General features: G+C 43.6%; 1 protein-coding gene across 6 annotated transcripts in view; it reads right to left on the bottom strand.

The window, feature by feature from the left end:
* ATE1 (arginyltransferase 1) overlaps positions 1–12,510 on the bottom strand; it is a 149,554-nt gene extending 137,044 nt beyond the window's left edge. For 4 of the 6 annotated variants that reach the window (XM_054034715.1, XM_054034714.1, XM_054034718.1 and 1 more), the window contains exons 1-5: positions 12,182–12,510; positions 6,720–6,783; positions 3,657–3,719; positions 2,688–2,791; positions 144–419 (exon numbers count right to left, since the gene is read on the bottom strand). In XM_054034715.1, the coding sequence (XP_053890690.1) occupies positions 144–419; positions 2,688–2,791; positions 3,657–3,719; positions 6,720–6,783; positions 12,182–12,383 (709 nt within the window). In that variant the 5' untranslated portion in view covers positions 12,384–12,510. Of the gene's footprint in view, positions 1–143; positions 420–2,687; positions 2,792–3,656; positions 3,720–6,719; positions 6,784–11,550; positions 11,750–12,181 lie in introns of those variants that run through there. The other 2 variants (XM_054034717.1, XM_054034716.1) reach the window with 1 other exon arrangement.
* Between the last annotated feature and the right edge of the window lie 2,697 nt (positions 12,511–15,207).

Raw genomic sequence — 15,207 nt, 5'->3', positions numbered from 1 at the left:
GAGTTCCCTGGGCAGCTGAGGGCATACAAAATAAAGAGGAACAGCCCTAGGCTTACCAGCCAAGGTATAACACTCTAACAAAACTAATCTGAAGGGAAAAATAAGGGGGGGGGGGGAGGGACAAATAAAGAAACTTTGGCTACCTGGTTTGGGTGTTGTATGAACAAGTTTGGCTGAATTTGATCGTTCACTAGATCCTGCACTGTCTTTATCTACACACGTCTGGGGAGGCTCTGATTCCACTTTCTTCACAGTTACTTCTTTTTTCATTTCCTCCTCTTCGTTATTATCTTCAGTCTCCACCCTCTCCGTCTCCTCCACACTCAGGGGTTTCAATTCAGATTGACTGATGTCAGATTCATTTTTTAATACAAAACTGCAAGCAACAGCATCCTCTCTGTGGGAATCCATAGGTTCTTCTGTAATCAAGACAGATGACAAACTGTCAATGTAAGACAGGCAATCCACATCCATACCACACCAAGGTTATTATATTAACATTCATGTGAACCAAATCATTTAGAAACTACAACAGCTAGCAAGAATGCAGACAGTTATGATCTTGACACAATCAATTTTAGAGTATCAAGACAGGAAATAGTGACATGTAAAAAAGAAGGGGGGGCAGTGGGTGTAATTGTTTTTGGCTTGTATAAACATATCACTGGATTTTTATCCAACACTTAAAGAGACAGTCCACTTAAAAATCGCATCCAAAATTATTTTTTTTAAACCTTTTAATGTCACAAGTAAAGCCCTACTTGAATTGTAGGATGACTGTCAAAAAAAATTGCGGCTGAGTTGCAGACAAGCCATGGAAAATTGCAGAAAAGTAATAATGGACCTTATTATTTGTGGTAATAAAGTCCATTATTACTTTATTGCGATTTTCTGCTATCAGCTGCCTGAGGCTGAGAGCAGGGGGGTTCCCGCTGTCAGCCACCGGGGCTGAGAGCGAGGGCCCGGGACTGCCTGGACTCCCACGGTCAGTCCCACACACACGGCGGGGCTCCCATGGTCAAAACTGCAATTGAAGCCTAATATTGCGGAATCCGCAATTTCCTCAACATCGCAAGTTAAGTAGGACCTTAGTTATAAGTAACAATTAAGATTATTATAAAAATATTCAAGGAAAGTCTATTTTTCCCACTTTTTAGGATCAGTTTACAATCACGTTTCTCCTCTCCACCCAATATAGTCAGTCAGCTTCCAAAGGTGCTGGGGGCCTATGCACACAGCATCAAGGGGAACTTAGATTCAGAAGCAGATTTAGGCCTGAAACTACTTATAACTCAAACTGCTATTCTACCTTATTGATGGGAATAGAGCCTGCATTAACTCATATGAGATATGCTGTTACTAGGGCCAGCTCTACCATTTTTTGCCACCCCAAGCGGCGAAGCAAAGGGGGGGGAAAAAAGGTGGCCGCAGCAGTGCCGCCGAAGAAGAAAAAATGAAAAAGGTGCCGCCGAAGGAGGGGGGGGGGGGGGGGAAAAGAACCTCGGCGTACCACCCCAAGAACGGACGGAGTGCCGCCCCTTCAAATTTGCTGCCCCAGGCACCTGCTTTCTTAGCTGATGCCTAGAGCCAGCCCTGGCTGTAACAATTGGATTCATGTACTTGTGCTTCATGTACACTGGCAAACACCAATACTCTCCACTCCAATACCACAATACCTTGTGCAGTGTGGTCACAGAGACAACATGCACAGCACTACACATCCTCTCTCTCCATCTTTACAATTTCCATCTGCCTAGCCAACAACAGGCTTAAGTGGCATAGAAAAAATTGTGTGATTGAATTTCATTATATAAATTATAGTTCACACTTTGCTCATGGCAACATCCAAAACAGTGTTGCACTTTCCCAATTTTACAAGTTTTTTCCAACATAAAAAAAAGATACAGTTATTGTTTGTTTGCAATACCCTCTTAGAAGCCTAAAAAATCAAATGTCTTCTTTGTGCCACACATCCATGATAACAGCTGTTTGCTTTCTTAAAATGGAACAATCGCAACTAATCTCACTTCAAACAAGAAAGATACTCATGCTAATAACTAATACTAATAACCTGCTTTGGCAGAGCCAATCGAGGAAGTACAAAATAACTGAAAGGCTCACACAAAAATAAGCCAGTTTTGTTTTTCTTTAAATTTCTCAGAGCTTTATTGAGTAGGGGCTCTTGTAATCACATGTGGGAATAAGGGCCCCTCAAATACCTCTCCCTTGAACGTGTTCAGATTGTGGCTTCAGTTGCAGGGGTGTGACAAGGCTTGCCTGATACTCCTCTAGCTAGAAAGTGGCCAGGTGCATGGTGGAGGAAGCAAGCTGCTATATTAAAAAAAAAAAGTTAAACTTACTCCTCAACAGAAAAGGAAGTAGCACAGGAGGAATTGTCACAATTCATTCCTAGTCTGCTCCTGGGGCAATGTAGCCAATGAAGGACAGGTCGTAAAGATACAGTATTTGGAATCCAACCAATAAACACTGAGGCTAGACTCTATCTTGTTTTTAGCTTTTTGTTTTGTTTTGTTTTAAATTAGAGTACTTCTTACCTACCCCACACCTCCTATTAAACTTTCAACGCCCCTTTCAGGGCCTGAACTATTTCTAAAAACATAGTAGGCTACAGTAGCTCTTCTGTGGGAATAATCCTCATACTTTTTCAATGACCAAGAATTTCTTACCATCACCAGCCACTTTGGAAGAATCCCCTTTAGCAAGAAATTTCAACATTTTCTTCAGAACTTTCTTGTGAGATTTGGAAGGTTGAAAATGTAAAGGTTGACATCTAAAACAAGAAATCAAATATTTTTATATATATATATTTTTTAACAAGAAATATAGTTCAAAGAAAACAAAGAACTCTAGAAAGTTATAGCTCAACTACTTCATTAAAAGGATTATTTTCAAGTTGCTGACCTTATGTTACATGGATGCCTTTACAATATGCACCTTTATAAACTCTTACAACTGTATATGGATAAAGGAGTACATTCTCATTAAAAAATATAAAGCGAGTTTTATTGCTTGAGAAAAGAACTTATTGGGAGTCATCCAGTTCTCCAAAGAACAGTTACATTGGCAGTGGCAATGCAAGCTTCCTTGATACTACCCACCACCATTATCAGGAAGTAAAGGTAGTTCATTCTCCATCACTATTCAATCCATAGTATTCCCTTTTGAGGATACTAAAAAGAGTGCCTGTAGGATGCAGACACATCCATTAAGAGCCAGCCTGCAACCAACAACTCATTTCATGTATGCCTTCACATAACTGCTGCTCTGAGCTGGCAATCTAGATGAAATATGCCAGGATGCATTCATGACTGGATGGTGCAGGAAAATAGAAAGAGATTATGAAGCCTGTCGTAGTTGGCACGAACCCACATGTCTTATTTAACATTCAAAGAACACAATACCATTCAAAAGTAGGTTTACCATCCAACTGATTATTTTAAGCAGGAGGAACTAAGACACCCTGGCTAACCATGTTTGTATGACCACGATCTCAACTGAAAATAGTCAAGCCAAGTTACTTTTAAATGTGAGGCCTTAGATGTTATGACTTTTCCTCACTACTATCATGTTTTAAATTATTCCTCTTAGCTGTAACATAGCTTTAAAGGCACTATTCACATGCAATAAACTCTTACCTTATTGTATACTGAGGACAACATGTTTGATTCATAATGGGCTTGTAGACATACTTCCCACTTCTAAAAATTATAATAAAATGCTTCATTAAACTTGTAATGATGTTTGTTATAAAAGTACAATACAAAATTAATTCACAGAAATTTCTAAGTTGTTCTAAAAACACATGAAACTGTTCCTGCAAGCAATATGAAAATCCTGTACTGAATAGAGTAACAAAACTGAAATAGCAAGTTCTTTAGCCTTTTTCACTAACCTGCTACATCGAAGCACTTCCACATTCAAATTTTATCAAATCATATTTAGGTCTTTCAATAATGCCAACTGAGGCATAGAAACACAACTATGAAAGACTCTTATCTTGATCATACAGCCCCATCCCCTATCGAACTGTTCAACACCTTCCTACCTGATTGTTAAAAAGTGTCTTAACTATAATATAAATTATAGTGATCTCCAGTTCCCTGTAATTAGGAGCAGAATAGGGCTTGAAAAATCTACTTGCCTATTACCATGGAAGCTTATCCTGGAAAGTGGAGGGGCCTAAACTAACAATTTCCACAGAATGTGAGATTCCTTTTTTTTTTTTTTTTTTTTTTCTTATTTTTGGAAGTTATATATAGCTCTTATAATTGCAGATATGTTTCCTGATACAGGACTGTTTTTCTGAGTCTCCAGACCCATACTTCCAAGTGTCATCTGTTTGCTCACAGCTTTTGCAAGCCACAATCAAGTCAAGTTGGAATGACTTGACAAGTTAGAATGGTCAATTTCATGAATACTGTAGAGACCTGGACAACAGTGAAACTGACAAGAATCAGGATCATTGCAAATCCGTACTTCTGCTACTGCTCCTTGGGAAAACTATGAGCAACTGTGGATGCAAGTATTGGTATCCACTGAGTACAAAAACCAAAACAGTAGAAGCTAGGGAAAAGGTAAAGTAGCATTCCTCCTTGCAGCAGCCACAAGACTCTGGGTTAAGGGACAGAGGGAGGTGAAACAATGATTTCTTCCTCAAATACAGAAATTCAGCTTCAAATCTATTACCCCATCCCCACTGGTCAAAGTTTGATACAAAAGATGGCATCTCCAAAAATACTCAAAGATAGCACCTTGGTAAGAATCCTGGAACAGTGGTTTTCAAACTGCAGGTCACGGTCCAGTACTGGGTCGCAGAACGTAAGGCACTGGGTTGCAACGGCTCTGGTCAGCACCACCGACCGGGCCATTAAAAGTCCCGTTAGCGGTGCTGCCTAGATAAGGGCAGGCTAGTCCCTACCTGTTCTGACACCGCACTGCGCCCCAGAAGCGACCAGCAGCAGATCCGGCTCCTAGGCTGGGGGGCCATGGGGCTCTGTGCGCTGCCCCCACCCCGAGCACTGGCTCCACACTCCCATTGGCCTGTGAGCGAGAGCCACGCAGAGCCACTTGCGCACCTCCACCTAGGAGCTGGACCTGCTGCTGGCCACTTCCAGGGCACAGCATGGTCCGCGGTGCCAGGACAGGCAGGAAGGACTGCCTTAGCACCCCCTCTGTGCTGCTGACCGGGAGCCATCCGAGGTAAGCCCATGCCCCAATCCCCTGCCCCGGCCCTGAACCCTCCCCCCCCGAAACCCAGAGCCCCCTCCTGTACCCCAAACCCCTCATTTCCGGCCCCACCCCAGAGCCTGCACCCCCAGCCCAGACCCCTGACCCCCTCCTGCACCCCAACCCCTTGCCCCAGCCCAGAGCCCTCTCCCACATCCTGAACCCCTCATTCCCAGCCCCACCCCTCAGCCCTCACTCCTGAACCCCAACCCTCTGTCCCAGCCCTGAGCCCATCCCACACCTCAAACCCCTCGTCCCCAGCTCCGTTGGATCATGGGCATCAACAATTTTCTTCAACTGGGTCACCAGAAAAAAAGTTGGAAAACAACTGTCCTAGAATACACCCCTTTTCTTGACAATTGGACTGTGAGCTGGGATTCTCAATAGGGTATTTTTTCATATCTGCCGCTAGCGAGAAGGGTTAGATTCTGGCCAGTAGTTCTCTGATGAAAGTTTTGAGAGCTGACACATGAATAAAAATCATATCTGTATGGCAGTTCTCTTATTTACTAACAAGAAGTACTTGAAAACTTGCATTTTCTTCAAAAGAAAAAGTTTGTTCTTTCATGCATACTGTACAAATAAATTATTGCATAGCATTAATAACAGGAATGTTACAGATATGTTTTAAAATATTTCAGTTTTTAAAGGCTATGATACTCTTCATTCATTTCTCCATGCAGGGGGATGCTAGAGTTGGTTAGCACATCCATATCTTCCAACTTTGAAGGGCGTGGGGGGACGGGGAATTGTGAAAAGAACTTTCTCCAATTTGACCCAACTCTTGCTATTACAGATTATCTGGATTAGAGTAACATTGTCAAGATGTCTAAAGTACTTCAGTATTGTTCTAAAACATTAAAGCCAAGACATAATAATGAAGTGCCTAACATTAGGCTCCTAAACCCATATTTAGTCATCTGATTACATAGTTGGATTTTCATAAGTACGAGTGCCTAGCAGCTCCCACTGAAGTCAACAGGTGCTGCTGGGTGCTTAGCACTTTTAAAAACCCAGTCATTTATTTGAATGACTAAATACAGGGTTAAAAGCCTGACTTTAGGCCCCCACTTTTTTTCACGTCTTAGTCAAAGGATGGAAGTAATCTAGTGTCACAATCTCCAAAGGAAAAAGTAGGCCTCATATTAAATATTTAAGTATTTTTGTATTATAAACAAATACGTATTTACCTATGTTGGTGAAAGTTTTGAAAATCGAATTCACCTGCCATAATTTATACTTTTGCAGACTGCATTTATATCAGGTAGGACAAGGAAAATCATTTTCAGCTCCTCAGTGCTGCAATGTGTGTATTTGTTTAAATACAACTGTTTTCACTTTTCTATCTAATTAGTGAAATATTCTATTGGTCTTAGGTATTATGAAAGCTTTTTCTTCCTTAACCAAAATGTAAATTTTTGACCAAGCTTAAGATGACAGCATCCCTTTGAAGATTGTTTTTCTTAATTTACCTTCGCCATCCTCTGTCGATAAGATCCTGGTAATCTTGAACCGTCATTGAATGCGCCCACATGCCTGTAATGAACAACAGGACACTGTCACAGTTATCTTTAAAACATTAAAATTTAAGCAATTTCTACTGAAAGCTTATTGTAAATCTAGAAGATTAATTGGGGATTTCTTCTAACAATTTTTTGGAGAAACAGTTTCTTATATTTCTAAACTTCATATTAACCATTTCAATTAAGAAAGAGACAAAACTTAGTGGGAAATTTGTTAAGAGACAATTTAAAAACAGGCAATGGAAAACAGGATTGAAGTAAAACTGAAAGTCAATCATCCAATTAATTTAAATTTAGAACATTTTAAAATAGTCACTGTGTTTAAGTGTATTAAAATACTTATGTGTTTTGTCATTTTAGCTTTTTATTCAAACACATCCATATAAAATGTAGAATAGACTTTATAATCTGGTTATATTTATTAAAAAGCAACAGAGGGTCCTGTGGCACCTTTAAGACTAACAGAAGTATTAGGAGCATAAGCTTTCGTGGGCAAGAACCTCACTTCTTCAGATGCAACAGGACCCTCTGTTGCTTTTTACAGATTCAGACTAACACGGCTACCCCTCTGATACTTATATTTATTAGTTTCCCAAATTCCCCACTGACAAATGTCTGAAATGTCAGACAAATGTCTGAAAGAGACAATCACAAATAGTTCCCCAATTTTAAGGTGATGCCATTCAAGGCTAGGAGCAAAATACCCCACCTCTTAGATGTGAGTAGCTCAGGATATATTTGTAAGGTCACCTGATGCAGATTTAAACCAGGAGTTTCAGCCCCTTAATACCAAAAGAAATGGCAAAACAAAATGCAGATGAAAGGGCACACAGTAATGAGAGGGATTATCCAAGTTTCTTCCTGTGCCTACTATGCTATCAGTTAAGGCGGTATCTAACGCAGTGGTGGTTCTGATAAGGACTTTAAAACAGGATTCCAAATTCCCAACATGAAAAGATTAGAATTAGTACCATATTACCTGACAATGGGACTCTGAATGCAACAGAGCACTCCTCAAGCCAAGAGAAGCAAGACAGACCATAAAATAGCATGAACTGTACAGGTGGTTAGGTCAAGTGCACAGAATATGACCACAGACAGCTATCTGTATAGGGCCTAACCTTGCAGATCCTTAAAGTAGGTCTACGCAGGAAAGTTTAACCAGTTATACCAGTATAATTCCAGAATAAAGTTGGCTTTTTTGAGGGGGAGGGGGATATCAAACTCCTTCCAAAGCAGCATAAGCTAAACCAAAAAAAGCCACTCTTATTCCAAAACAAGAATGTTCACACATGTACATCAGTTTAAATTCACAGCTTAGCTTACACTAGTATAACTTTCCCGTGTAGACAAGTCCTTACTCACAAGAGTAGTCTACCTGAAAACAGCAGAACTACTTGTGTGAATTTAATGCTGTGTTCTTGGGTGGGGACTGAACCTTGGAATTCTGGTTCTGAAGCATTACAGCTGGTCAGGAACTTTCCAGCCAAACAGTTTCAAAGGTGTTGAATCTGAAATATTTCACAGAAATGTCTCGGGTTTGACAAACTCCATCAGAAGCCAGCCTATTTTTCTGGTGTGCTGTTGAGGAGCCTGGACTTCCAGAGTCTGTGGCTCTGGGGCAGGCCCACTGTGTGGACTGCAGCCAAGGTTGGGGAACACAGGGCTAAAAACCAGCTTAAGATGGGACTCTCAGGGTATATCTAGCTCAAGCCACCATGCTAAAATAGCTACATGGATGTTCCAGCTCAGGGTCACAGGCCTACGGGGTCAGGTGGGCTTGAGAGCCTGAGCCATAATGTCCACATTGCTATCTTTAGCTCAATAGCTCAAGCACCACTAGCGGGACATCGCACTCCATGTTTTATACAATGTTGTTGATAAGTTTGAATACACCTCTACCCCGATATAACGCAGTCCTCCGGAGTCAAAAAATCTTACCGTGTTATAGGTGAAACCGCGTTATATCGAACTTGCTTTGATCCACTGGAGTGCACAGCCCCTCCCCCCGCCCCCGCCTCCCAGAGCACTGCTTTACCGCATTGTATCCAAATTCGTGTTATATCGGAGTAGAGATGTATAATGTAGCTGGAATATGCTTTATGCAAAAGGTCTCTTGTAGGGTATCATTACAAAGCTTATAATCTACTGAGTGTGTTCATCCTATTTGTATGAATGCATCATTCTTGTATCTGAAGCTAGAAATATGAAGTATTATTCCGAGGTCCTATTGTAATTATGCAAAGTGTAGGCCATTAATGGTGGTTTTGACTCTTGATGGCTCCCATTGACTAGGACAATTAAGTGTAGATGGCTGTTTACCTGCAAGCCTCTACTGCATACCTGCGGCCAGTCCTGGAAGAATGGAGGGGGGCTCACAGGACATGTGAACATGTCACATGATACTGAAATCCATCTTTAACCTGGTGCTTTTCCACTAAGAAGGAGGGGTGGGAACCCAAAGAAAGACAAAGGATTCCCGCCTTGTGCCAAAGCTATAAAAGGGGGTGGAACAGGACAAAGGCTACTGCCAGTCATGAGAAATCCCCTAGTTACCACCTGAGCTGGAACTAACAAGAACTGTACCGGGGAAAGGATTAGGCCGAGACTAAGAAGAAGTCTAATCAGTGAAAGAAGCTTATTGGAACATCTCTAAGGGGGAGATTTACCTGTATTCAGTTTCTTAATGTATTAGGCTTAGACTTGCGTATTTTGTTTTATTTTGCTTGGTAACTTACTTCGTTCTGTCTGTTATTACTCAGAACCACTTAAATCCTACTTTTTATACTTAATAAAATCACTTTTGTTTATTAATTAACCCAGGGTAAGTGATTAATACCTGGGGGAGCAAACAGCTGTGTATATCTCTCTATCAGTGTTATAGAGGGCGGACAATTTATGAGTTTACCATGTATAACCTTTATACAGAGTAAAACGGATTTATTTTGGGTTTGGATCCCATTGGGAACTGGGTGTCTGAGTGCTGGAGATAGATGACCTGCTGAGCAGTTTTTGGTTCAAGTCTGCAACTTTGGGGGCATGGACCAGCCCTGGGTCTGTGTTTGCAGCTGGCTAGTGTGTCTGGCTCAACAAGGCAGGGTTCTGAAGTCCCAAGCTGGCAGGGAAAACAGGCTCAGAGGCAAATTCAATACATCAGGTGACAGTCCCAAGGGGGTTTCTGTGACCAAACCCATCACACCAGCTCAAGACGGGACTCTCAGAGTATATCTAGCTCAAGCCACCATGCTAAAATAGCTACATGGATGTTCCAGCTCAGAGTCACAGGCCTACGGGGTCGGGTGGGCTTGAGAGCCTTAGCCATAATGTCCACTTCACGATCTTTAGCTCAATAGCTCAGGCCCCACTAGTGCAAGTCTGTCTACCCAGGCTGGGATACTCACTCCCAACTGCAGTACAGACATACCCTGAGGGCTTCCAGCTTCCTGGCTCTGCAGCCGGGAGTCTAGATGTCCTGAGATGGGCATCCAGGGTTTGCGACTCTGGGGCAGCCCTGCAGCTTTGACTGTCCTGGGCTAGAGATACCTGGGCTTCTAGACTTCCAGGCTGTCTGGCTGGCTCAGCAACTCCCACAGAAGCCCTGTTGTGCATCCAGCAATGAGCAGTCCACATGGCAGGGTAGCCCCACAATGACAGACCCTGTAAGCTCTGGCAGCTGCTGCGTGAAATTGACATGATTCTTGTCAGTTTCACACTGCCCAGCACTGAATAGCTACTTATACTTGCAAAAAGTACATCTAGACAAATCACTAAAATTATGATCATAATGAAATGCCCATCTATTAATAGTGTAAAAACAATATTTAAATATTTCCTTTTTAGAGCTGAAAGTCTTTCACAAATAATATTAATATTATTTTATGAAATAAGTAAATATTATTCCTGTGGTAAAGAATAGGCACATTGAGGTCCACATGGGTTAGGGGACACACTTTCAAACCTATGTAACTAACTTTTCAGTGACTACAGCTCCCACTGAGTTCAGTTGTGGGTTCCAAGCACCTCGAATGTCAAGATCTAGGTTCTTTGAAGCTAGGAATCCAAAAACGGAAGCACCCACATTAGGGGCCAGGTTTGAAAGTTTGGCTTTGTCAGACACACCCCATACCTCTCCTGACTATCAATCTGAATGCCAACTACCCTCAGTACACAAATGCTACATCTCTCACAGCCAAAAGTGGCATAGCCTACTTTAAGGAGATCTTTTTAAAACTTTTGGGAGTGACTGGCACACATGTAAACTCTACACAGATGCAGGCTTGATAGGGGGAAAGCAGGGCTCACAGAAAGGCTTAAGGGAAGAAGGGGTAGCTTTTGCCAGGGCATTTTAATATGAACACGTTGCTACTGGACCTTAACCCTCAGAGCCTACCTCTGCCACCAGCCAACCTAGGAACGTCCCCGGTTCCCACGCTCCCCTGAGCCCAAAACAAACCAAGAAGCACCCATGCTCCCGAGTCCCCTCTCTTCCAGTCCCAACGTCTCCTCTTCTCCCCCGGTCCCCTTCACACGGGCAACTCTCCCTGTCCTACAGCCAGAATCAAACCAGTCCCCTCTGCTAAACTGCCCGCATCAGTTCCTCCCACCCTGCCTAACTGCCCCCATCGGCCCACCACCCCACCCCATAGGCTATCCTCCGGGTCGGCCCGCCCGCCCAACCTCCCCTCAGCCCAACAGCTCCAGCAACCGACCCCCGGCTACTCCTCCATCTCCCCGCGCCCAGTGTCCTACCCGCCACCCCCGGGGAGGTCCCGGCCCGCACCATGGGAGAGGTTGCCAGTCACGTTCTTGCAGTAGCCGCAGCGGTAGCCGGCCTCTCCCCCGAAGTACTCCACGATGCTCGAGGAGCGGTCGGCCGCCGCCATCTTCCCCACGGTCCGCACTGACCCCCAGCTCAGGCCAGCGCCGGGCCTGGAACCCTACCAGCGACCCCGGGGAGCCCGGAAGCAGCCGTCGTCGCCATTTTGGTGATGGGCAAGCCCGGCTTGGTTGCGTCACCGGAGGAAGGAACACGGTCATAAACTCCGCCATGTTTACTAAAGGCAGCCCACATGTTTTCCAGTAGAAATACAGGGGGCGGGTCCGTCCTTTTTACTAAGGGCACGGGAGCTTCCTCGAGGAGAACGGGGGTGGGCGCAAGCTCCGCCATCTTTACTAAGGGCAAGTGCCGCTAAGGGGGTCCCCGTTTTCCAGCGGTATTTCAGGTCTCCGCCACAGACCGGGGTGCCCAGCCTTTGTTGGGCAAGCTGTACCTCTGCCCCTGTAGCAGCAGGCAGAGAGGGCTGCGCCCTGCTCCCGGGCAGACAGTGCATGAAGATCGGGGCTGCCTGCTCGGCCTTTGCGAGAGCCTGTGTTGCAGGGCTGGTTTCGAGCCCAGCCCTTTACCCACTTACCAATGGAGACTTTCCCCTGGGCAGAGGCGCAGTAGCCACACGGGTAACCCTCCTTGCAGCCGCTGTACTCCACTACGGTACAGTGCATCGTGCACAGCCGCCCGAGCTTGCTTAGCTCACACCCGGCTACGGGCTGCGCCCTGCAGCGCCACTCCACGGGGGGAAAAGGTCGCAGCTGCTCCACCATGTGCATGGGACCCATCTGCCAAGCCTTTACCCATTTCGTGCATTTTGGGAGTTAGCAGGTGTCGCGCTGTATGGAATTATAGCTGCGGTGAGGGTGCAGGACGCTGGGCTTCTGCCCATGTTTCCGAGCGCTGTTCAACTCATGGGAGCTGCTCCGCCGCAAGAACTTGCTCCAGGGATTGAAAATTCATCGCTTGGAAGCCTGGGTGGATGTAGGGGTGCATGTGGCTATAAAACGTTCTCAGCTGGATCACAGCCCTGCCTAGGTGTTTGTTCAATTACTTTAAACGAAGCAAAACAAAGAAGGTATTGCACCTGCCATAGGATTAGCCCCCCAGATGGCACTTTTCATGAAACCCATTACTACCACTATCAGCTAGCTAATACTCATACGCTATACTGTAGAACTTAAATAAAATGTTTAGTACATGATTATAGTAAATGCAAGATTTAGGGCAAGATGATCAAAACAATCAATGTTTGTTATTTAGTGTGGGATAAATAAAAAAAGATGTATGTCGTGGAAGGTTAAAAGCATGAACTCTGCCATGATTATGAAAGGTTTTTCCGGTTACTAAACCTATTTTTGAGCAAGTCAGGGGCTGTAAAGGGACATTAACTTAAAAGAATCAATTTATGCCTAAAATTTCACTTACTGTTCTTACAAATATCTAAGAGTTAGGAGGAGATATCACCTTAACTATGCACCTCATGGTCTTCCAACACGTTTGCTGGCTGGTTGGGTTTTTTTTCCCTTGTAATGCTCTCCTTTTGTAGAAAAAAGACTGTACTCTATATCTCTTACCTTTTCTAACACTGGAGTTTTTGGAATTAAACTCATATTGGGAAGGGTAGGAGGAGTGGGGCACAGGAAGCAGTTGAGTATAAGCAACTTTAATTCCACATTAAAGTTCATGTGAAATGAATTTCTCCTTTGTAAAAGTGGGACTAGTCTCTTCTCCCACAGGACCATGGGTCTGGTGCAAGCATAGAGTTCCCCAGTATTAGCTTCCCTCATCCCACTGTAAGGCAGTTGTGCCATGGACTGAGCTTGACCATTTCCAGTTTCACTCCCTCCAACATGGAGTATTTGTGACATACACCACCTTTTCCCATTTTCAGCCCTGTCTTGCTCTGCATCCACTGAACATGCCTGTTCTCTTGGCCCCTGGCAATCTAAGGAGGTTCCCCATAATGAGAGAAGATAGGAATTAGAGTTTTCCTGCCCTCACAGGAGGTTCACAGCTGCCACGTACAAACATATCAAGCACAACACTGGCTCCCTCACCAGCCACTTCTGCAAGTGTCCCTCATGTCTTTTTCTGATGCTGCCTTCTCCTTCAGCAAAAGGCAATTTTGATTATGGGACTCCTTTAAAGCCTTGAATACACCAACTTCTATGAGGGTAGAATTGAAGACAAACTGAGTTGCTGCATGCTCAATCTCATAATTCTTCTGATGAGGTATTCTTTGGTAGTGGATGGATCTCTTAGTCATTCTTCCGAGTAGCAGCAATTTTCTGCTCAAACAACAAAGACTGCAATAACAAGCAATGTCTCCTCTTTCCATTGAGGAATGAGGCTCCTAAGTGCCTTTCTACCACTGCTTCAATACGAAAAGTCCTGATAAAGATTAGGAGAAACAAGGAGCTGATAATCACCATGGCATCATGATCATGGAGGCCAATGTTTCTCAGCTCTCTTGCAGCTAACCAAACCTGATCCCAGCCTCAAATCCTTTTTCCACCACCAGAGCATCTCATTCCACCCCAACCCAGGAGCCATCTCTGACAGCGTAGCTTATAACAGGACAGGCCTTCAAGCAGGTAAATGGAGCACTGGATTCTTGAGTCACCTACAAGATTAATAAGAATTGCATGTAGAAAAGTTTGGCAGTGAGATGCAAATATGCCCATGTACATCATACCCTGTCCCTGAAAAAGGCTGTTTATTTACTGGATATTAGTTTAAAGAATCTCCATGTGCATTTTGCAATTTCTTTGGCCTATCAGGAACTAGTAGTTGAAGGTAGACCAGTGTCTGACAAAGCTGGTAACAGTTCCTTTTGAGACATTCAGTACTTGTGAGCTCAGGTGATTTTTTTTTTTTTTTTTTAATAACCAAAGGCACCTCTTGTTCTAAGGATTTCACAGAAATCTCAATAGAAGAAAGTGATTACTGCTGTTTCTTCCTTACTTTTGTTCTTTTACCTTTATTTCATTTCCCTTTTCTTCTGATTCTTTTCCTCCCCCCCCCCCAATGTCAGTGAGTGAAACACTATCCTATTTAACTCTATTTCCCTGTGTTTAATTCCTTTTTCCAATATCCTCTATCAATCTCACTCCTCGCCTCTACTCTACAGTTGCAGGTTAAATGCTGACAGATAGAACAGTTTTTGTAACAGCGTATAGTATGAGTGAGCATTACAACACGTGGCAAAAGTGAAAGATTTCCAAAACCAGGGAAGAATCTGTACAAAAATTGGGGCAGAAAACTGCACCAGAGGTGTAACATTTCAAGAAACTTGCAATTTTCTCTTGTAAAGCCCATCAAAACCCACTGAACACCTACTGTATAATGAGTAGCTGAAGTGAATCCATTCAAAACTTAGGCCCCAATTCAGCATATAACTCAAGTATGTGCTTAAGTTCACTACAGTCAATGGGATCTTACCACATGCTGAAGTGCCTCACTGAATAGAGATAGCTTGCTGAATCAGGGCCTTAATGCAGCACCCTGCTAAAAGCAAGAAATTGTTGCATTCAACCTGCATGGGAGTAAACTCCTTCCTCGCCTAGTTCAATCTGCCTAATGATCCAATAAATTGCCCATAAATGTTCA

The sequence above is a fragment of the Malaclemys terrapin genome, chromosome 7 (assembly GCF_027887155.1).
Source record: "Malaclemys terrapin pileata isolate rMalTer1 chromosome 7, rMalTer1.hap1, whole genome shotgun sequence".
Lineage (NCBI taxonomy): Eukaryota > Metazoa > Chordata > Testudines > Emydidae > Malaclemys > Malaclemys terrapin.
This window is presented reverse-complemented; position numbering and strand designations above follow the sequence as displayed.